The sequence below is a fragment of the Dipodomys ordii genome, unplaced genomic scaffold (genome assembly GCF_000151885.1).
Source record: "Dipodomys ordii isolate 6190 unplaced genomic scaffold, Dord_2.0 Scaffold1, whole genome shotgun sequence".
Taxonomy (NCBI): domain Eukaryota; kingdom Metazoa; phylum Chordata; class Mammalia; order Rodentia; family Heteromyidae; genus Dipodomys; species Dipodomys ordii.
The window spans coordinates 61,095,705-61,118,175 of NW_012267217.1; the positions used below are offsets into that span (position 1 = coordinate 61,095,705).

General features: G+C 43.2%; 1 protein-coding gene across 1 annotated transcript in view; it reads right to left on the reverse strand.

Moving 5' to 3' along the window:
• The window catches only part of Dner (delta/notch-like EGF repeat containing), a 160,983-nt gene that overhangs the window by 58,091 nt on the left and 80,421 nt on the right, over nt 1–22,471 (reverse strand). The window contains exons 6-7 of the mRNA XM_013020452.1: nt 20,886–20,999; nt 2,971–3,195 (exon numbers count right to left, since the gene is read on the reverse strand). Of these exons, the coding sequence (XP_012875906.1) occupies nt 2,971–3,195; nt 20,886–20,999 (339 nt within the window). The remainder of the gene's footprint in view (nt 1–2,970; nt 3,196–20,885; nt 21,000–22,471) is intronic.

The window sequence follows — 22,471 nt, forward strand, 5'->3', positions numbered from 1 at the left end:
AGGAGGAGGAGGAGCAGGAGCAGGAGCAGGAGGAGGAGGAGGAGCAGGAGCAGGAGGAGCAGGAGCAGGAGCAGGAGGAAGAAGAAGAAGAATAGAATAATAGAAAAAAGAAAAGAAACCAACCAACTATGGAGAAACTTTAATATGGTCAAGAAAGGGAGTCAGAAGGGAAACGAAAGCTGTTTCTGGCTCTTGTACTACTTGATGTGTCTTTGTGGGGCTTCCCCAAGGGAGGCGGGACTTTTGGAGGCAGGCAAGAGCATGGAGCAAGTTCTGGACGTGGGCACCTGCCTTCTGTCACGGCATCTGTGAGCACAGCACCCATGGCCCACGCCATGGTGAGACTTGGTTCTCCCAGTCCCACTGTAGCTCATTCCCGCTTGCAAACCCCGAACCGGCCCAGGCATCTGTGCTTCCGGTGCAGAAGGCAGGGTGCTGCTCCGTGCTGCCGCCTTCCTCAGCACCCAGCCCACACAGATGAAAAGCAGACTCCCGGGAGGCAGCCATATCCCCTGACACCCACCACCACAGCTGTGGCAGGAGAAGACTGGTGCCCACCCAGGAAAACAACAACAACGCTCACATCATAGGCAGACTCAGAGACACTTTCTTGCTCTAAGGCTGCAAGGCTAGGTGTCCAGATACCTGCTCAAATACCCATTGGCCAGGTAGCGCAACCATACCTGTATGTACTCAGAAGGAAGAAGCTGAGTTCAAGCCCAGCCTGGGCTACATAAGGAGACCCTGTCCCAGAAAAAAATGTTAAATATTAATCTAGTCATTGCAATAAACATAATGTTTAAGTGAGATGCGCACTGAAAGCAGTTGGCTCTGAGTAGAGCACATGGCCCGTTGTGGGTGGGCCACGTCTAATCATTTGAAGGCCTGAACAACTAAGACGAGGGTTTCTCCGAAATTCAGAAAGCAGAAACTCAGCCTTCAATCACAACACAGAAACCCTTCCTGGCACAACACAGAAGGCTGCCAGCTTCCCCTACAGAGTTTGGACTTGCCAGTCCCCACAATTGCAGGAGCCAGTTACTTAAAATAAATCTCGCTCTCCCTCCCTCCGCCTTCCTCCCTCCTGTTTCTCTGGAGAATCTCAACGCTATTCCCAAGCAGATTAAACAGCCCCTCCTCTGTATTTCAGAGCAGAGAGGAAAAGAGGAACTTGGCAAAGTATCAATTGCTTAGAGAATTAAGCGTCTATGTGAAAAGGGCTTTTCAACACCCTTGCACCACTGAGCTGCATCTGCCACTTGCTCCTCGGGTTGGTTTGTGCATAGGAGACCTCTGGAGGTTACCGGCCAGCCATAGGAGGTCACTGAAACCGAAGCATCTGGGTTGGAGCCTGGGCTTGGCCCCCAGCTGGGTGCAAGGTCCTCAGCAGTGAGGAACTTCAGCGTGGATGTGGTCCCCGAAAGGAGCAGAGGTGCCAGGCACCAAGCTGGGAACCTAGAAAGATTACCACCCATTCAATGGTGGTTTGGGGCTGTCTGACAAAAGGACCTGCAGGGGGATAAGACTGCTGAAGGGGTGATGTAAATCAAGATGCATTGTATCCATGAACTGCTTTGTTAAATGACATCTCCCTTGTACAGCTACTTAAAGATCATTTGTTTCCATCTCAAACTCAAAAGGAAGAGACACACTCACACATACTGCCTGATGCTGGTGCTTTGTACCTATAAACTTAGTTATTCAGGAAGCTGAGGTATGAGGATCCCCAAGATTCACAGTGACCCCAGGCAGCAAAGCCTAAAAGTCTGTGAGACTCTTATCTCTAATGAAGTGCCAAAACAAATCCTGAAGTAGAGCTGTGGCTCAAGTGGTAGAGTGCTAGCCTTGACACCCAGCTCTAGGACAGCACCCAGGCTCTGAGTTCAAGCCCTAGGACCAGCACAGAAACAAAAACTCCACCCATACACACACAGAGTTCCTTTAATCCCTTAGGGAGAAAGAGACTAATGAGCATAATTAATGCATGAATGCACTTAAGGACAGGGGTCAGGTCCTGAGGTGCTCACTGCTGGGTGACTCCATCTCTGTGCAAACATCACAGAACGATCTTGCTCAAGCTGGGACACCGGTTGCTGTGTAACACTAAGGACCATCGCTGTATATGTAGTCTACACTGTCTTTGTGTGATACACAAATATATGACGTAAAGACCATGGCAGACAGATGGCAGAGCCCCGGGACAAGGGAAGCCAGGCGCTGGCCACCATGCTGCCTGGCCAGGGCATGTGTGAAGACTTGCTCTGAGAAGCATTCTAAAGAGAAGCATGTGCACTAAGGGGAATGTGGGCAGAATAGAAATGACAGAAAAGAAAGGAGTGTGCGTCCATCCTTGTCAGACCACACCAGAAGGCTGGGAAGACACCAAGTGGAGGCAGTCGTCACCCTGACTTCTGGAAAAAACAATCAGCGCTGCACATGGAGAAGATATGTGGGAAAGAAGCGCTGGAAGCTTTGGATGCAGACACAGCAAGGCAGAGGTGTGGTGCGGCGCACGCAGGGTAGAAATTTTAATAGCTGGGTCAGTTCCGCATGGACTGTAGTACCCTTTTCCTGAACATTCCATGGAAAGCTCCATTTTGTCACACACACCGGGGTGTCAGAAACACCCTCTATCCATGCTCTAGAATACCCTGTCGTAAACTGTTGAGAAAGGAAAAAGTAGTTAACCATGTGGTAAGAATAAGCCCATTTAAACTTTTTTTTTCCTCTTTTGCTTTCTGTGTCTTCTGTTTTTTTTTTTTTTTTAACCAGGACTGTAAAGCGGGAAGAGGCTTTGCTAAATCTCTGCCCAGAGCAAGTCTAAAGATGAAGGGTGTCACAGTGGGTAGAATGTGCTTCTATTCCCAGCCGTTCCACGCCCTGTGGGTTGACATTTGCTCAGATGCAAATGGCTAAGTCTCGTGGTGCTGGGGGAAGGACGGCTGCCGTCCGCCGGCAGGCAGCACCAACCTGGGTCACAGAGGCACTTGTAGCTGGTGCCCACGCTGCGGCACGTGCCGTGGGCGCAAGGGCTGAGGGCGCAGAAGTCCACCAGCTGGGCGCAGGTCGGCCCGGTGAAGCCGGGGCTGCAGCTGCAGGTGAAGCGCACCCCATCCAGGTAGCAGGTGCCATTGTTCTGGCATGGTGACGAGCCACAGGGATCCACCTTTTCTTCACAGGCAGAGCCGAAGTAGCCTGCATGGGGGGGGGGAAGAGAGGGGGGGAGAGAGAGAGAGAGAGAGGGAGAGAGGGAGAGAGAGGGGGAGAGAGAGAGGGAGAGAGAGAGAGGGAGAGAGGGGGGAGAGGTTTTCAAATATTACAACTTGTTAGCTGAGTGTGGGGAATGGGGAGGGTGTCTCATCCACGTAATGCCAGCTATCAGCAGGTGGAGATATGAGGATCACGGTTTAAAGCCAGCCTGGGCAGGAAAGTCTGTACTCCAACTATCTCCAATTAACCACCAAAAATACTGGAAATGGAGGTATGTCTAAGTGGGTTACAAAAAAAAAAGCTCAGGGACAGTGCCCAGGCCCTGAGTTGAAACCCCAGTATTGACACATGCGAACATCCTTACACACATGCACCTGTGCGCACATGCGCACACACACACACACACACACACAATTGCAACTTGTTTACACATAAAAAATAAATGGAAGGCCAGGCACCGGTGGCTCACGCCTATAATCCTAGCTATTCAGGATTGCTGAGATCTGAGGATCAAAGTTCAAAGCCAGCCCAGGCAGGAAAGTCCGTGAGACTCTTATCTCCAATAAACCACTAGAAAACCAAAAGTGGCGCTGTGGCTCAAGCGGTAGAACACTCGCCTTGAGCTGAAGAGCGCAGGGACAGCACCCAAGCCCAGAGTTCAAACCCCGTGACCAACCAAAAATAAAATAAAATAAATGGAGTCCAAAGAATTCAACTGCTCCCTGTGGTGGGAACTTGCACATATGTCACAAGTCAACAACATTGCATCCCTTAGCTTTGGTAATTATGCGTTATAATATTAAACCACATAGCCAGACACCAGTGGCTCACACCTGTAATCCTAGCTACTCAAGAGGCTGAGATCTGAGGATCAAGGTTCAAAGCCACCCACGGCAGAAAAGTCTGTGAGACTCATCTCCAATTAACCACCAGAAAACCAGAAGTGGAGCTGTGGCTCAAGTGGTAGAGGGCCTACCTTGAGCTGAAGATCTGAGGGACAGCTCCCAGGCCCAGAGTTCAAGCCCCATGACCAACCCCCTTTTCCCCAGTTAAACCCTGTGATTCCACTGTTGCTGAAATATAAAATACGTGACTGCACGTATACACTCCTAGGGATGCATGCACACATGTGTGTGGGTATCGGCAGATGTGTAGACAAGTGTATTCACAGTCCAGAAAGATGCCCAAATGAGTGGATGTGATTACCTAAAGGAAAGCAGAGGGAATGGAGAAGGGCTGCGGGGCTGGGCGGAAGGGTGTGTGGCTGCAACAGGAAGACTGGTCGGCTGGGGTGGAAGGAAATGTTCTAATATTACACTGTGGTGACCATTATGCAACGCTATAGGTTTGATTTTTTAAAAAGATTTATTTACGTTGAAAGAGTGAAGTTTACTACATGGAAATTGGACACTTACATGAATTCTATAATATGTAGAATTATCTAAAGATGTTAATGTTTTGAACTGCATAGGTGGTCATTATGTAGGTGACTTTTGTTCTGTTTTCTTTTTCTTTTTTTGGCGGGGGGGCTCAGTCGTGGGGCCTGAACTCTGGGCCTGGGTGCTGTCCCTCAGCTCTTCAGCTCAAGGCTAGCACTCTACCACTTGAGCCACAGCACCACTTCCAGCTTTTTTTTCTTTTTGCTTATGTGGTGCTGAGGAATCGAACCCAGGGCCTCATGCATGCAAGGCAAGTGCTCTACTACTGAGCCACCTTCCTAGCCCTGTTCTGTTTTCTATGTCCATAGAAAATATGTGTGTGGGTCCATGTGCCTATACATCTGTGCATCCAGAAGTATATGTATTTAATGATTTTTTAACAAAACCTAGATGTGTTTTAATATGTTAAAAGTAATTTAAAATTAAATACTTCTTAAATGTAGGAATTAAAGTTCATTAATTGCACTGATGTACATTTACATTTTAATATCCCACCTGACCTTTTACCAATATTTAAGTTTATATTTACTCATCACACAGAACTCCCTAGCAATATTGACACTTTTTAGAGTTATTGTTACAGATTTAGTGAAAACAAAAATAGTTTGCAGATTTAATTGTTTGAAGTACCATTCATAATAGGTATAATCAATTTGGAATTTCTCTGCATAGAAATAGAAAAAAAATTCAATGTTGCTCAACATTTTATAATCTTCCTGGTAGCTCTTAAAAATTGTAGAAATTATACTAAAAATGTATCATATAATCTGCTTCAATAATATCTGAATTCTTGAAAGAGCCATTTGACAGCCCAGAGTGAAAGATAATTCCATCTTTTGTGAGACATGTTCCATTTATTCTGACTGAAAGAGGGTGCTTACACACTTACTAACATATGACAGAGTTATATGTTATCAGTATTAAACATGTTATTTAATAAGACTGAATATCTCAAATGTCTTAATGTTAGAGCAAAATAAAATTATTCTTGTGTGTGTCTAGAAAATATAGTATAGCCATTGAAGTATGAAAGATCCAATTTGCTCATTGAGTGTGGCAATAAAAGTAATTAAAATTTTCTTTTTCTTTCTTTTTTCTTTTTTTTTGTCTGGTCGTGGGGCCTGAACTCTGGGCCTGGGCACTGTCCCTTAGCTCTTCAGTTCCACAGCGCCACTTCTGGCTTTTTTTTTCCTGCTTATATGGTGCTGAGGAATCGAACCCAGGGCCTCATGCATGCAAGGCAAGCGCTCTACCATTGAGCCACCTTCCCAGCTGCTTCTTTTTCTTAATCTAAAGAAATGTATCCTGGAAATGAAGCTGTCCAAGTCAACATACAACTCGAATCCACTTGGACAGAAGCTCAAGGTTTTATATTGTGGCTTAAGAAACAGGAAGTAGGGAAATTTACATACCAAAAGAGTATTAGAATGGATAGACTAATTTAGCCAAGGTTCAAGATATGGAATCAACATACAAAAATCAGTAGTGTGGGAAATGGTCTCACTGCGTAGCCCAGACTTGCCTTAAACGCTGTCCTCCTTCATCTCCCTCCCAACTGCTATGATTACAGGTGTGCACCACCAAGTCTAGCCCATGAGTAGAAATATGGCTTTCCTTTTTCTACAAAAAGTGAACTTGTTGAAGACATTATGAATAAATTTAAATGAGGCCTTGAAAGATTTCTACAATGAAAAGTACAAACCATTAATGAGAAAAACCAAAGACAAATACAAAATATGGAAGGATTTATGGTGTTCATGAATGAGAACTAATATTGTGAACCCTAATACTGTTTTTAAAAAAAAATGTCCATGCTATTCAAAGTGAATTAGAGGGTTTCGGCAATTTTCATCAAAAGATCAAGGGCATTCTTGACAGAAATGTTTTAAAATTCTAAAATACAAATGAAAATGCAAATGGCCCTGAAGAGCCAAAACAACCTTGAAGCTGAAGAAAAAAACAGGAAGCAACACAATACTTGATTTCAAGGCACACCACAGAGTCAGAAGACCCAGAACATGGAGGTACTTGCACAGAAACAGGCACGTTGTCCAGTGAAACAGAGAACAGACAAGGAGTCCCCAACATTGAATAAAGAAAACTCCACAGCCAACTGACTCTCCATAAAGGTACCAGATGCAAGGCTCTTCAACAAAGAGTACTGAGAAAACAGAGCACTCACAAGTAGAAGACCGAAGCATGACCTCCTCTCTCTCTAATCCTGTCAACAGTCACCTCAAAATGCATCAACGGCCCAAATGTAATGCTTGCAACTATAAAACCACTCCAAGAAATCACAGAGGAAATACTCCAAGACACCAATATAGGCAATGATTTTTATATGATTCCAAAGGCCATCAAAGGAAACAAAAGCAAAAACAGACAAACGAGATGACATAAAATTGAAAAAGCTGCCACATCACAGAAGAACCAACAAAATGGAGGGATAATACACAGCTATTCACCCAACAAAAGACTAATCTTCAAAATATATAAGGAACTCAAAACACGTAACAACAGTGAACAAGTTATTTTATCATACAATCCAGATGGTCAGAAATGTTAAGGAGAGGAAATTGTTTATTATGCTGATTTGGTCAGTGCACGCTGAATGGACCATGTGTCAAAATATCACACCAAACCCCATGATTATGTACAATTGATGAGGGTCTTAAAAAAAAATAAGGAAAAGCCTGGCATTGGTGGCTCATGCCTGTAATTCCTAGCTACTCAGAAGGCTAAGATCTGAGGATCATAGTTCAAAGCCAGCCTGGGCAGCAAAGTCCATGAGACTCTTAACTCCAATTAACCAACTGAAAACCAGAAGTGGAGCTGTGGCTCAATTAGTAGAGTGCTGAAGAGCTGAGGGACAGCCCCAAGACTCAGAGTCAAGTCCCAACCAACAAATAATAATAATAGTAGTAGTAATAATAATAAATAAATAAAGTGTTGGGAGCTGCTGGCTCATGCCTGTGATCCTAGCTACACAAGAAGCTAAGTTCTTAAGGTCATGATCTGAAACCAACCCAGGCAGACAAATTCAAGAGACTCTTACCTACAATTGACCAGCAAAATATGTTGGAAGTGGAGGCTTAGCTAAAGTGGGTAAATGCCAGCCTTGAGCGTAAAAGCTAAGCAGGAGCATGAGGCAGGCCCTGAGTTCAAGTCCCAGTACAGCACGTGCGCATGCACAAACACATACACACAAGGAATGAAAGCCAGGACAGAGTCTAGTGACAAAATGCAACTGGAGTGAAAACTCTCAAATGCCAGCAAGAGTTGGCTAGAAAACGGTGATCGGTAAAGGGCAGTGGCTGCGATGCGGCAGGGAGTAGCAGCCACGGCGGCACTGGAGGAAGCAGGGACCAAGGGCCCCTGGCAGAGAATATGGCTGCCACTTGCTTGCACTCCACACAAAATGTAGGGCTAGTGACAAGCCCTTCTGTCATCCAAAGGAGTCTGAAATACAGATTTAGGGATGAGCCTTTCTTATTTTAGAATGCTGATAAATTATTTCCCTAGCAGATGAAACACATCTGCAGGCCATATGTATGTGGATTCTCCATGTGACTTCACATTAAAAACACGGGCAGTGGCGGGGGGGGGGGAGTTTGCACAGAGGATTAGCTTTAAATACCAATTCTGTAACTAGGGCTAATACAGAATACCCCAGCCAGTCTTGGCATCGGTGGAATGGAGATCTCATACAATCTACAATTTATACTTCCTACGGCGCTTACATGTAAGGCCCTTGGCCCCGTGACATTCCAAAAGTAAAAGTAAATGTTCAGTAGGAAGCAATATAATTGCAATGGGTTTCTTGAGGTTCTGGACTAGAGACAGTATGGGGTGGTGGCGTTACCAATGGCCACAGAGATAGAAGAGGTTCTAAGGCTCAGCAGTGACCACAACGAGTTGCAGTGTGTGTGTGTGTGTGTGTGGTTGTACAGTAGTGACTTGAGAATCTAGAATCGTTTTCAGGACAAAGGTGTGAGTGGATGTACATTTACTTCATAGGTATAGACTCTACCACATGGGCCAAATGAATAGAAAAGTTTGAGGCTAGATCTCTGAACTGAAACATTTAGGAGCATAAGGAAGTAAAAGAAGAGAAAGTAAAGTCAGTTTTGCAACACAATCTTTTTCACTAGTAAATTCTCTTTTCCCTCTTTCCTTCTATTGCTTAATTCATCCTCTTATCATAAATGAGTCACACTTTCTTCATCATCTTCATCTTCGTAAGAGAAATATGAGCAAGCTCTATAAGACAAGAATGCAAAGCCCCATACTCAAGTCTAGACATCTTCCCTGCTGTGTGACCTTGAGAAGGGTCCTTGACTTGGCTTGTGGATGTTTACACTGTAGAACTGAGTAAGTTAGCACATGGTGTTCAACAAATGTTGGCTCCTCCTTCCTAGAAGCAGAGATACTGGAACATTTTAATTTGCTGGTTAGAAAACTGGAAGGAGTTGACCTGTGAGTCAATCTGGAGAACAAAATTTGATTTCACAATTGCAGGAGTCCCTCGGGGCCAGGTTCCTGGCAGGATCCAAGAGGACACTTTCCGGAATCAAGAGGTGTTTGCACACTGCTCTTTAAACACACTCACACACACACACACACACACACACACACTATCACTGGGCCATATGATGAAGTTGGAAAAGGCAGAGGGACAAATGTCACGAGGAGGAGGGTCAGCAGGAGCACAGTTCAGAAGGACAGTCAGAGGAGACGGTGTGTAGTGATGGCGAACATTTTGTGTCCCAGCCCTGTGCCAAGTGTTTAATGACAGCAGCTCACCTTGTACTCATATCAATCCCGTGAGAACTCAAGGTGAGCAGTAATGAGTACTGCTATTTCTTCATTTTCAAATGAGGAAGTTGGCACAGAAGGATCAGAAACTTGCCAAAGGTTGCCCTGGACAGTGAAAGGCAGAGGGTATGCTCTCAAGTCCAGCCTCTGTTGTAACACTCGGCATATGGGGTACATTGGAGAGGTCAGGAATGAGAAGACAGAAGCTCCAAGATCTGCCAGAGCTCTCATCTTCTGGCTCTGGTCACAGAAGCTGCTGTTTGGCCCAGCACCCATCCCCCACCCCCTCACTGTCAGAACAGTGATGCCATGCCCCGGCAGCTACGTGTAGCCCTGTGACTCCACTCTGAACCGTCAGATACAATTTCCTGTAGAAACATCCTAGGGTCACTGCTGAGAAACTCCCTTTAAAATGAGTTGGCATATACCCTGTGCTCTTTAACTGCTTTTTTCTCCCAGTGATCCCACTGTCTGGATAGGATGGTGAGCTATTCCTAAATTTGGTAGAAAGCACCAACCTGTAGACAAAATATTTGGTGACCTAAGAAGAAGTCCAAGAAATACACAAGAACATCATATTCAAACTGATGAAAATCAAACATTAAGAGAAAATATCAAAAGAAGTTAGAATAAAGACAATACATATATTGAGCAATAAGAATTCTCACCAGTAGCACTCTAATGTTATCAATAATTATATTGGCTGGAAATAGACTTACATTCCAAATAAAAGGCAAAGATGCTCAGATTATGAGAAAAAGCACAACATAACCCTATGTTCTCTAAAATAAACCATTAAATACATAAAAAGGAAAGCAAAAAGATAATAAGGAAACAGGACCAAGAAAGCTAGTGTGTATAAGGAAATCATGAGATACATATCAAAACTCTGCCTTTACAAAAGAAAAGAAAAAAGAGAAAGTAGATTTCAAGAATGAGTATTAGCAGACAAGATTCTCAATCACTGTGTTGTGTTTTCTTCTTTCCTACCTCTTTCTCATTCTCTTTTATAACATATGTACACAGACACATCGTATACCTAATGTGAGGAAATGTTTTGCACTGTCTTTCTCCTGTATAAAATAACTCTAAAAATTATCCTAAATTATCCTAAAAGTATCCGGGTACCAGTCATGCCTACATTCCCAGCTACTGGAGAGGCCAGGCACAGGAGGATCATACCTTGAGACCAGACCAAAAGTTTCTCAACTCATAGCTGAGGGCACTTTTGCATACCTGTTATCGAGGTGGGAGGCTAAGATTGGGAGGATTGCAGTTCCGGGCCAGCCCAGGCAGAAAAATTCTCAAGACTCCATCAACAGAGGAATCTGTATGTGGTAGCATGTACCCATGAATCCCAGCAAAAAACAGAAGCCTGAAATAGGCAGATTATGGTCTAAAGCATGACTGGGCAGGAAGACACTAACTCAAGGTAAATCACCAAAAAAAAAAAAAAATACAGAGCTAGAGGCAAGAGTCAGTATTAGAATACCTACCAAAAATGTCCAAGGCCCTGAGTTCAGACTCTAGTAGTATGAAATTAAATTTATTTTAGATGGCCTTTCATGTAATTATCATGATTCTTTAAGAGTTTCTGACTAGCCAATACAACCATGATGACTTCTACAGTTAAATGTTTTGGCACATTCCCTTTACAGAAACCAAATCAGTGACTCTAGCAAAAACAAGGGGGCTGAAAGATAAATTTGAATATGGTAGGTATGAAGCATATTCATGCCCACATTCAAATTTCAAAACACAAAAGGCTGTGCATAGGAGAAGAACTAGAAGAGAGCTTTGTGGAATACTGTAATCTAAGTAATGAAAATGATAGCAAGGTCTCTGAAATGCCTGAAGACTCAAGGACTATGAGAGAAGAATAATATATAACTCTAACTGGAAAGCAATAAGCAAGTAAATTTGATTGACAGTTTTTCTTGGCGATTAGAAAATGAAAACTGTGATAATGTTAACCAAAAGTGCGTAATGATGAGCATAGCAGTATGCCTTGACTGGAACCATTTATTCCAAGCTATGCAGACTCCCAATGAGGGACACATCATGTAATAAAAAAGAAAGAAAGAAAGAAAACTCAGCAACTCTGGAGATGAACACCAGGTCAGATATGGCAGCGATGTCAACCTCAAAAAGATTTAAAACAATCAGTTGCAACAAGGATGGAATTTAGGAAAGGATGGAAGGTTCAAGGATGAAGATGGAAAATAAAATAGAACTACTAAAGGAATCTACAAAGGAAGGAGGAGATACTGCCAGAATCCACAATTTAGCTGGTTGACTGTTCCTTCAAATTTTGTATTTGAACCAGTGTTGATATGACTACGCATGCTGAATATTTATCAGGCAAATAAGAAGCAAACATCGCTGAGATCCACACATTATGGAAATCAGATATTTCACACCAAAGAAAATGTTTCCATGAGGTTCTGAATTGCAAGACAATGCAGTCACTCTGTGTATTATCAGAACGCTAGCTAAATGTCAGAAACTTATGCAGTATTAATAGGGGGAAATATGGAATCAAATGACATGCAATTTTTTGACAGTGTAGAGACAATTTACAAGGAAGAAATTGGTGTGGCGGCATGTAAAACTTAGGATTCTGCTACCCTGACAAATAGCCTACATAACCAGCCAGTCAGCCCATGCATCTGGTAGATCCTCCCTCTAAAATCTGTCTTAAGACTCCAGTGCTTCTCTCTGCTCCACTGGTTTCCAGGTACATCCACTGCTCCAAATAGCGATGAGAATAATGCTCTTAAGATGTTAAGTGCTCTCCAGCTTTCATTCCCCTTTGACAAGGGCCGCCTGATTTGGCCCCAGCTGACCAGCCTGACTCCCTCTTTCTCTAGCAACGAGCCCCAGTGGCTTCCATTCAGCTCTCAGTTCTCAACACGTCATCCCCAGAACTCTGTTACATGCCAGCTTCACTGCCTACAAGTTCTGGTCCCTACCTGCTGATCCATTAGCCTCTTCTGTTTTCATCCTGAAATAGGAGCTAGGCCTGCCCCCTCCCGTCACTCCCATCCAGGCAAACCTCTCCTTTCACGCACTGAATGTGTATAATTGCATGAGCAATAATGATCTTCTGTTGGGAATGGGAATTTCGAGGTTTGGGTGTCCTAAGTAGATGATGGTCTTAGATGAAAAGTCTTTACAGAATTGAGAGCCTCAACTACCATTGGCTTTACCATGAATGGCGCCCCCTGGAGGGCAATTTCCCAGCCCGCGGTGTGTGTGAAGGAAAGTCACTAACCAGGGGCTGGAGATGACTGGGAAAGGGGAAGGGGTGAAGACCTGAGGTTGCAAAGATGGCCACATACGTGTTTGGCCCTGTGCCACAGTTCAGATGGAAACCACTCACTTAAAAGGTGGGAAAATGAATGTGTGTTCGCTACATTTTCAGACAGCCCACTATTTCTCATCGTCCACTTCCAAACACGCTCACCTCTGGATGACTGAAACTCGCCAAAAGTCAACTTGTCTGCCTAGTGGTCCTCTCTTCTGGCACTTGCAGCCAAGTCTACCTATGTGTCCCTCTCTGTATTACCATCACCCTCATTCACTCCCTCACGACGGCTCGCCTAAATCATTATGCCAACTCCCTAATAGGTTCTCTGATTCTTATCCTTCCCCAGTCCATGATGATTTCTCCCAAGTACTGAAAATTCTTTATTTCCCCGGCCAACCCCATGCGTGCAGCCCTCCTCCAGGCTCGGGTGAAGTCCAATCGCCGTGTCGTGGTGATTATGGGTCTGCCTGAGCTGTCTCCTACTTGCCTCTCACACACTCCCTCCGTTACTCTCTGCTCCTGGAAATCTCTTCTCTGTCTGTAACCCTAACTTACTTATTTGGCTGTTTTCTATCCTGCAGGTCTATTTAGACATTGTTTCCCTTAGAATACTCTCTGGCCCTGCCTCTAGCTCCCAGACTGGGTGAGCAGCTCTCCTCCCTAATACCTGATCCTCTCAGAAGCACCCTGTCCAATTTCCTGATCTCACATGTAACTCACACCCACTGTTCTCCAAGGTCCACTAGGCCGGCACTGCGTTGGTCTTGTGATGGTGGCAAAGTAGGTGACCATTTAGTCATATGTGAATGGGGAAGTCTTTTATTAGACATTATGCCACATTCATATGATGAAATAAAGGACAGACATTACTAACCATTTTCCAGAAAATGCACAGTTAACATTATAGAAGAAGGTTGGAACATTTTGTTCAGTTAAAAAAGCTCAGTATAAAAGAAAATGCACAGTAAGAACCAATTTTAGTTTTTCTAAAAAGGACATTATAAAGGGGACTTCAAAGTCTCTTAAGAGAATCTAAAATTATTCTCTCTTAAGGTTGGAATTACAGAATTTTTTTCTTTGAGCTCATTTGAGCATAGATTTCTTTGGTAATTGGAGGGAACTGCTAGAAATTATTTAAAGTGCTATCTAACATGCTAAGTTATCAAAGAAAAGCAGACCGTGGCCAATGGCAGTGAACACGGCCAGTGACTAATCAATAAGCTCATCTGGATAGCTGGGTCACACTGACCACCCGCATCCCCAGTGCGGATGTGAAATGAGGAAGAGACTTGGGATGTGAAATGAGGAAGAGACCTAACAATGACAGGTCTCTCATACAAATCCCAACCAAATACAAATGGAATAGTGGAAAACATTCAATACTGGAATACTCCTGCCTCAAAGAACAGGCTAAAAGGGATATAAGTATCTGACAACATAATATTAAATCCTAGGATGTGGGGGGGGAAGGGGGAGGCTGGGAAGGGATGTGAAGGGTAAACCAAAGGAGGAGGCTGCAATGCTTGGTAAGAAATGTACGCATTATCCTGCCCATGTAATTGTAACTCCTCTGTACAGTATGTTCACAAATAAAAAATAAATAAATAAATAAATAAAAATAAATAAATAAATAAATCCTAGGATGTGAAATGTGATTAGGAAAGGAAGATTTATTTAACCAAAACTAAAATATGATAAAGTAATCCTCAGAACACCATTTTACTTACACAGCTTTATGTCTGGTCGATTTGGGGGGGGGGATGGTCTACCATAGAAAAGTATAGGAAGGAAGGCCAGCATCAGTAGTTCATACCTGTAATGCCTGATAGTCAAAAGACAGAGTTTTGGAGCAATCAAAAGTTCAAAGCTTGGGGCTGGGAAGGTAGCTCAGTGGTAGAGCGCTTGCCTTGGCATGCATGAGGTCCTGGGTCCGATTCCTCAGCACCACATAAGCAAAAAGAAAAAAGCCGGAAGTGGCGCTGTGGCTCAAGTGGTAGAGCGCTAGCCTTGAGCTGAAGAGCTGAGGGACAGCGCCCAGGCCCAGAGTTCAGGCCCCACGACCGGACCCAAAAAAAAAAAAAAAAAGTTCAAGGCTAACTCAAGCAAAAGGTTCTTGTGATCGCATCTCAACCAATAGTTGAGTGTGGTAGTGTGCATCTGTCAGTCTCGCTACAGTAGAGCCTGAGGTCTGGAGAACAGTGGTTTAAGGACAGTCCAAGAAAAAAGTTCACAAGAGCTGTCATCGCAACAGAAAGGTCAGGGCATGGCAGCATACATGTGCCATCCCAGCTATAACAGGTAGCGTAAATAGGAAGATCATAATCTAAGCTAACATGGGCAAAAAGTGAGACCCTAATCTCCAAAAATAACCATCTCATGTGAACTAATATCATACAGGCAGATACTTGTGCTTCTCCTCACCCATTTTGTAAGTCATGCATTTCCAGTTGTTGAATATTTTCTTTCCATTGCTCCATCTATATCTCTATGTATATCTGGCAAAGAAAGTCTTTGTACAATTAATGTATGCTAATACAAAAATTAAAGAAGTTATTTTTGCCAACATACATTAAATTATATTCTATTCCTCAATACTGGTTTCTTTGAAAAGAAAATCACTCTAGCCATCATTGTTGTGGTCTAAACAAGATTATGTGTAAGGAAATAAATTCTTCTACAATGAAAAATAAAAACTATATTTGCTTCTGGCAATTTTACAATATCTACGGCAAAGAATCTTTGCTGCACATAAGGACGATGAAATGGCTATTGTACTTCCAGTACAGAGAAGTAAAATTAGCTTCTAACAAGTAAAAGCTGAAACAAACGTATATACCAACATATATACAATATACGTATATACAATACCCAGGGTACCAAAATCAAATACAGTGACAACAGGGAATAAAAACCATAGGAAAAACATACAAAAGAAACCACATAGTACATTAAAAACAACAACAACAAAGAAAAACCTCTTGTGTCATATCTTGGAGCTCATTTTGCTTAGCCTCATCTTACATGGTCATATGTAGGTAGCTATTGAGCTATTCTGCTCATCTGCTAGGACTATCCTAGGCATAAACTAATTATTACAAATGAGGGAAACCATGGGACCTATGTTGCTTTGAATCTGGCTTACTTCACTTAATATGATTTTTTTCATCTTTCAATTTCCTTACAAAGGGGCGGTGTCATTCTTTCTGATGGAAGCATAGAATTCCATTGTGTATATGTACTACATTTTCTTGATCCATTCATCTACCAAGGGGCATCTGGGTTGGAAGAGGGAAGGGAAGGGGAACAACAAAATAGTGAGACAAAGGACAAAGGGCGAACCAATGCAGCAGCGATACTCACAAGACACTATGTCGGAAATGATCTGCACAACTTGGGGGGAGGGGTGGGGAAGGGAAAGTGGGAGACAAATGAGGGAGGAGGTAACCAGTTTGACAAGAAATGTGCTCCCTACTACCTTATGTACTGTGACCCCTCTATGAAGTTAAATTTTAAAAATAAACACAATATTCTAATACTTGCAGTTTAAAAAAAAAAAAAGAAGCTGAAATTCCAGACGATGCCCACGACAACTGTCTGAACATTCTGGAAAGCAGGCAGGGCTCATGGGGCAATCAGAACGGGCAGTGGCTAGCATGGGGGGGCCACTCTGACAGTCATGTTGGGGGAGGGGCGTCCACTTCAAAAGCAACCACAACGGTGGCCGTGGTCAGAGAGGTGGAGGTGCTGGCAGTGAAGACACAGGGGACAGAGCACGGGACAGGCCCAGTATGAGGAGGGAGGGACAGGCCCATGGAAGACAGCCAGAGAGTGGGAGCCCCAGCACTCTATGTACTTAAGCCTGCCCAGGTGCCCAGATGACCCCATCCATACACAAATGGCAGCTGATTGGGAGCCACACCCTCTGCCCCCCTGCCCCCATGAGACTCAAGCCCCACGGGGAGACCTGCCTGCTCAACTCAGTAGAGCTGCGCCACATGGCTTGGTCACGTGGAAGTGTCCGGCCATCAACTATGTGGTTGCTGGAGGAGTTTGGAGACATTACTCATTCATTCATTCATTCATTCATCCAACAACTGGCTCCGGTATCCTTCAGAGCTAGATGCTCCAAGAGATGCAAAACCCTTTAGCAATACTACCTGCAAGAAGCTGAGACAGCGGCAGAGACAGAAAGACAGAGAGACTGAGACAGACAGAAAAAGAGACAGACAGCTCTCCTAAAAGAAAGAACATGGACTTCATGAGGAAAGAACATGGACTTCAGAGTGAAGGCAGAGTTTATGTTTCTGGGTGCACTACACCTCAGAGACTTGGAATTAATCTTATAGTATCCACTTTGTTCAGCTGTTGCAGGAATTAAGTAGTGGCATCTATTAATCCTCCACTCTCTGTTAGACATTGCTCTGAGCACTATCGATTCATAGCTTACTTCATCCTTAGGACAGCCTCATTAAGTAGGAACTAAATATCACCTGCACTATAGAGATGAGGGAAAATGAAGTCATGAGAATTTAAATTTAAATCACTTGTTCAAGGTCACCAGGCAGGAAGTGATCAAAGACAGATTCAGATTCAAACAGCCAGGACAGTCCACTGTTACATCATAGTAACTAGTAATTTCAAATGACAAAGTGCGCAATAACGCACAGTAGGAGCTTTACAAATGGTAGATATTTCCTGGCTGCCAATGTATTGTTACTGCTGATCTGTTGCCACTATGAAAGGTTAAAAAAAAAAGGAAAGTTGAAGCTCAGTCACAAACTGGACTTTTGTAAGTTAAAATGTTACAAGAATGATCCATAACTTCCATGCACAAAAATGGATGCAAACCTTAAGAATCAAAACTTGTGTTTGTCTATGAATGCAGCCTATCTTTCCTTAGAACTAAGACATAAAGACATCCTTATTCACTCATTCACTGATCAGCTTGCCTCCTCTGACTGCATGCCAGCTCTCGGATGGCACTCTGAAAGGTACCACCAGAAAGCAGAGTTAAACCTAGCTGTGGTCCCCCCTACTACTGGAGAAAAGAAAACAAGCAGAATTTTTGTAGTATTTCTATTAAAAAAAAATCTCAGAGAAACTGTGCTATACGTGGTGGGGGGGGAGGAGGAAAAAAAGAAGAACTCAGTTATAAAAACAAAACTTAATCAGCATGCGCCAAACACAGAAATCAAGCTCAAACTTTATAAGTCTCAATATTCTTTGTTTCCAGAAGGTGAAACTCTTTATCCATTCAGAACAGAAGACTCTCAGCAGCTACGACTCCTAAGTAAAGAGGTGATTTAGGAATGCTATCAGACTGTAACGAAGCAACCACATTTGCTTCAGGCTTGGTAAGTTTATGAGGACCTGTTGTGTGTTTCTTATATAAACACATAGGAGCTCACATGGTCCAGGACAGAATTTTTCTTTTTCTTTTTTGTTAGAATATTTTATTTAAAAATATAAATCAGAGTCTTATGTTTAGCTCTGTGAATAAGCAGTCGGTATATCCAAAGTGTGACTATATTCTGGAAAGATAAAGAAAGGAAGAGCATTAGGAATCACAAAAGAGGTGGCCAGACTTCAGAAAAACACAGAGAAGAAGACTATTGACCAAGGAAAACAGAAAACTGTTTTTCTCCATCCTCAGATCCTGGGGCCAGGAGAAGGGGAGTGAAATTGGGGAGATGGAATCACAAGTAAATATAGCAGTGCTGGGGCTTGACCCTACGCCTCCAGCTCTTGGCTTGTCCTTTCCATTCTTTCTCTTTTTCCTTGAAATTTACTTTACTTTTAATTGAAAGGGATTACAATTACATGAATCGGGTAATGAGTACATTTCCTTTACTACAGTGTCTTCCCGTCCCTCGTGCTCAGAGTTGTTCACGAAGATGCTGCACCCCAGGGCACAGCACATAGCAACCGAACCCAAGAGCTACATGATGCCCAAGCCAGTAATAGATAGAGTGCTTTGTTTCTGAACAATACACATTATTTGAAAGACAACTTTTATGATATGTGTTGTTATTGCCTTATAAATCCCTTTAAGATGAAAAGCATTACCACTGAAATCTGAGTTAGACCAGAGGATTTATATGGCTAGATGACTCAAGGTGATAAAATGCAGGCAAACAAAATAGTTCAGATAAAGCCTTGCAGCGCATTGCAGTGGGATTTCACCTGCAGGAGCCTTGGACGGACACAATGGTTGAGACCCCAGTCTTTCCCTGGTGGCATTTAGAGGTTAGGGAACTTTTCTCTTTCAACATATACTGGAAACAAGATGGATTTGTGAACTGAGCAAGAAAGCCTTAACCTCATATGTGAGAGTCAAAGATTTTTAGGAATAAAATTCCTTAAACACAGCAGTCTAGTCTCCCTATTTTATAACCAGGAAAGGAAAGCTAGAAGATAGACAGGCTGACAGACAGACAGGTGGACGGACGGACGGACGGACGGATGGATGGATAATAGATAATAGACAGACAGACATCATATTTATGTAGATATGATATATAAATATATCATTCAAGGTAATGTGAGTAATTAATCATTATAATCAGTAATGTGTTCAACACCAACTTCTCGCACACTGCAGAGGGCTTTTCTATTCACTAATGGATAAGGTGTCCACTAACATCACCCTTCTTTTAGAAAGGAGAAAAAGAATGAGTCCCAGAATAGGAAGAGTTTGGAAGAAGAGGTAGGCCTAGACTTCCAGCCTAACCAGTGTGACTCTAAAACCCACGTTCAAGGCCTCTCCGCTCTACCATTTCATTGTCAGGCCCAGACACAAGTCTCTTGACCTCCAAGCAGAGAAAGACACCCAGTTTTCACAGGTGGTCATGGGAGCCTCTATCACAGAGGCCCCAATATCTGATCAGAAAGAAATGTGTCGTACTCAGCCGCTGCCCAGGGGAGAAGAAGCAGAGACCAGAATCCACCCTTCATTGGCTGGTGTCTGTGTCTCCACGCTAGGAGATAGCTTCACCGATCACAGGGGCAGTCCACGGGGACACTGGCCCCTCAGGTGACCTAGGAGGCTGGTGGCGGCCTACCAATGTCACTGCCCGCCTCCAGGATCTCCACGTGCACAGTGTGAGGTGATCTGAGCACAGACATGGCTCCTGAGATACCTGGGGCTCAGCATTTAATCTCTGTAGAGGAGGGACTTGATTATATGTAGCTGTCAATGTCAGTGTTGAGGATCGAGGGCTGACAGGAGGGTTTTAAGGGGGAGAATCCCCTAATGCCACATTATTCTTACAACATTAAAGGTTTAAAAGTAATCTGCTCCACAGCATCCCTCCAAGCACAAACAGGAACCAAATTTCTTCAAAGTACAAAATCATTCCGTGAACATCAAGTTCCACCTGTGATTATCTGCCTTGCTTCTATTATTCCAACTGTGAAAACATTCTAAAATAAAAGAAGCTCTAAAGATGTGCTGCTCCAGGAGTTTTACATTTTCTAAGATGGTATAAAGTTGATGGTGAAAAAAAAAAAACAGAGGTTAGATGAGTAGCTACTCAGGAGGCTGACATCTGAAGACTGTGGTTCAAAGCCATCTGGGGCAGGAGACTCCATGACACCCTTATCTCCAATTAACCACCAAAAAACCCAGAAGTGGATCTGTGGCTCAAGTGGTATAGCACAAGCCTTGAGTAAAAAAGCTAAGGAACAACACCCTGGGCCTGATTTCAAGCCCAGTACTAACATACACATACACAGACAGACAGACAGACACACACACACACACACACACACACACAAAGTAGATGAAACTTATGCTCAATTTTTAATGCGAACTGAGAGCAAAAACTAAATAAAACAGAAACTTGAAAGAGTAAAACCTCATGTTTAGGAAGAGACTATTTCATTACAGAAATACAGTCTTCATAACTATACCAAAATTCCCAGATTATGTGTAATAATTCAGACAACTTTCAAGTGATTCTACTTATGGACCTCTTCCATTTCTCGTTTATAAATTAAATGAAGCTCTCTTGTGCAGGGTTTTCAGGCATTTAAAGTTAAACACTTATACAATGACTACTTGCTTTGAAGTGGGAATGAAATTGGACCCCAGGTGATGACTTCCAGCTCACCTTCAGGACACTCGCAGGAGAATCCACTGAGATTAGAGGTGCACTTTGCTCCATTTCGGCAGGGATCTAGGACACAGTAATCAATCTTGGATTGGCAAAGCTCTCCGGTGTAACCTGCAAAGTACAAGATGGACATTTTATAAGATGTGTTATTGTTCCCAAATCACCATGAGCCACGCTAGCAATTGATGGGCTCAACTGGTACCTGCCCAAGGTAGCAGCAGCTTTCTAGTCTCCCCGCCACCCCCTGGATCTCTTGCAGGTTTATAGCAGAACAACCCTAGCACTTTAGAATCATAGTTTAAAAAAGCATCTACTTTGGAAAAGCCTTCAAATTAGGGTTATGTTTATGTGGTGGGACCTCCAGAAGCCAAAAGCTGAATGTCATTGTACCGCTCACGGCTTCCTACTGAAGTAAGAATTTTCCTTGGGCTGGGAAGGTGGCTCAGTGGTAGAGCGCTGGCCTTTCATGCCTGAGGCCCTGGGTTCAATTCCCCAGCACCACATAAGCAAAAAGAAAAAAAGCCAGAAGTGGCGCTGTGGCTCAAGTGGTAGAGCACTAGCCTTGAGCTGAAGAGCTGAGGGACAGCGCCCAGGCCCAGAGTTCAGGCCCCATGACCGGACCCAAAAAAAAAAAAAAAGAACTTTCCTTGTCGGGCTGGACCTAAATGAGGGGATGGTCTGATGGTCACTTTCCCCAAGTCATTACAATACCCACAGAAAAATGTCTGGGTATGGACATTTTTTATTTATAATATTTTAGAGCCATGAGAATCCATCTGTGTTCACTGCAGCACAATAGCCAAGATAAGCAAACAACCCAACTGTCCCATTAGAGATGAACGGATCCAAAAAATAGCCAAGATACGCAATAACCAAGGTATACAAACAACCCAAATGGCCCACTACAGATGAATGGATCCAAAAGTTGTGGTATCTATATACAATGGAATATTACACAGCCATTAGAAAGGACAAAACAATAGCATTCCCAGGGAAAGAACAAATCATGGGGAGCAAGGTAAGCCAAGATCAGAGAGACAAACAGCACATGGTCTCCCTGATATGTGGATGTTAAAATCAAACTGCAAGGAGATATGACAAAGTAAACAGGACTCAAGAAACAAAGGACCTCTTCTTAATTTGTCACATCATTTTTAGATAACTCCATGTTCTTGACCTCTCACATGGTATATACCTGTGCACATCTGAGGGAAGCTAGGAGGAGGCACAGAATCAGAGGGAAACAAGAATAAACAACAGAGGGGCCCATCAGCTGCACTGGACACTGATGAAAAGGAACTAAACAACTCAAGGGCAGCGATGGGAGGGAGGGAATGAGAGAGAAAGAAGGAACAGCTTACACTGAGCAAAAGGAAAGGAATGTACATATCACCCAATTTAGAAAAAATAGCTGTAGTGTCAGTTTGTAGAGTTCATAAGCTTTATAGACCATGATAATGACAATGCGCTTGTGAAGGCTAAAATGTGTTTATGACTTTAGCTAAGTATCACTATCCCACAACACAATAAAGAAAAAAACAAAGTGGGAAAAAGATATGAAATTAATATTTGAAAATGCAAGA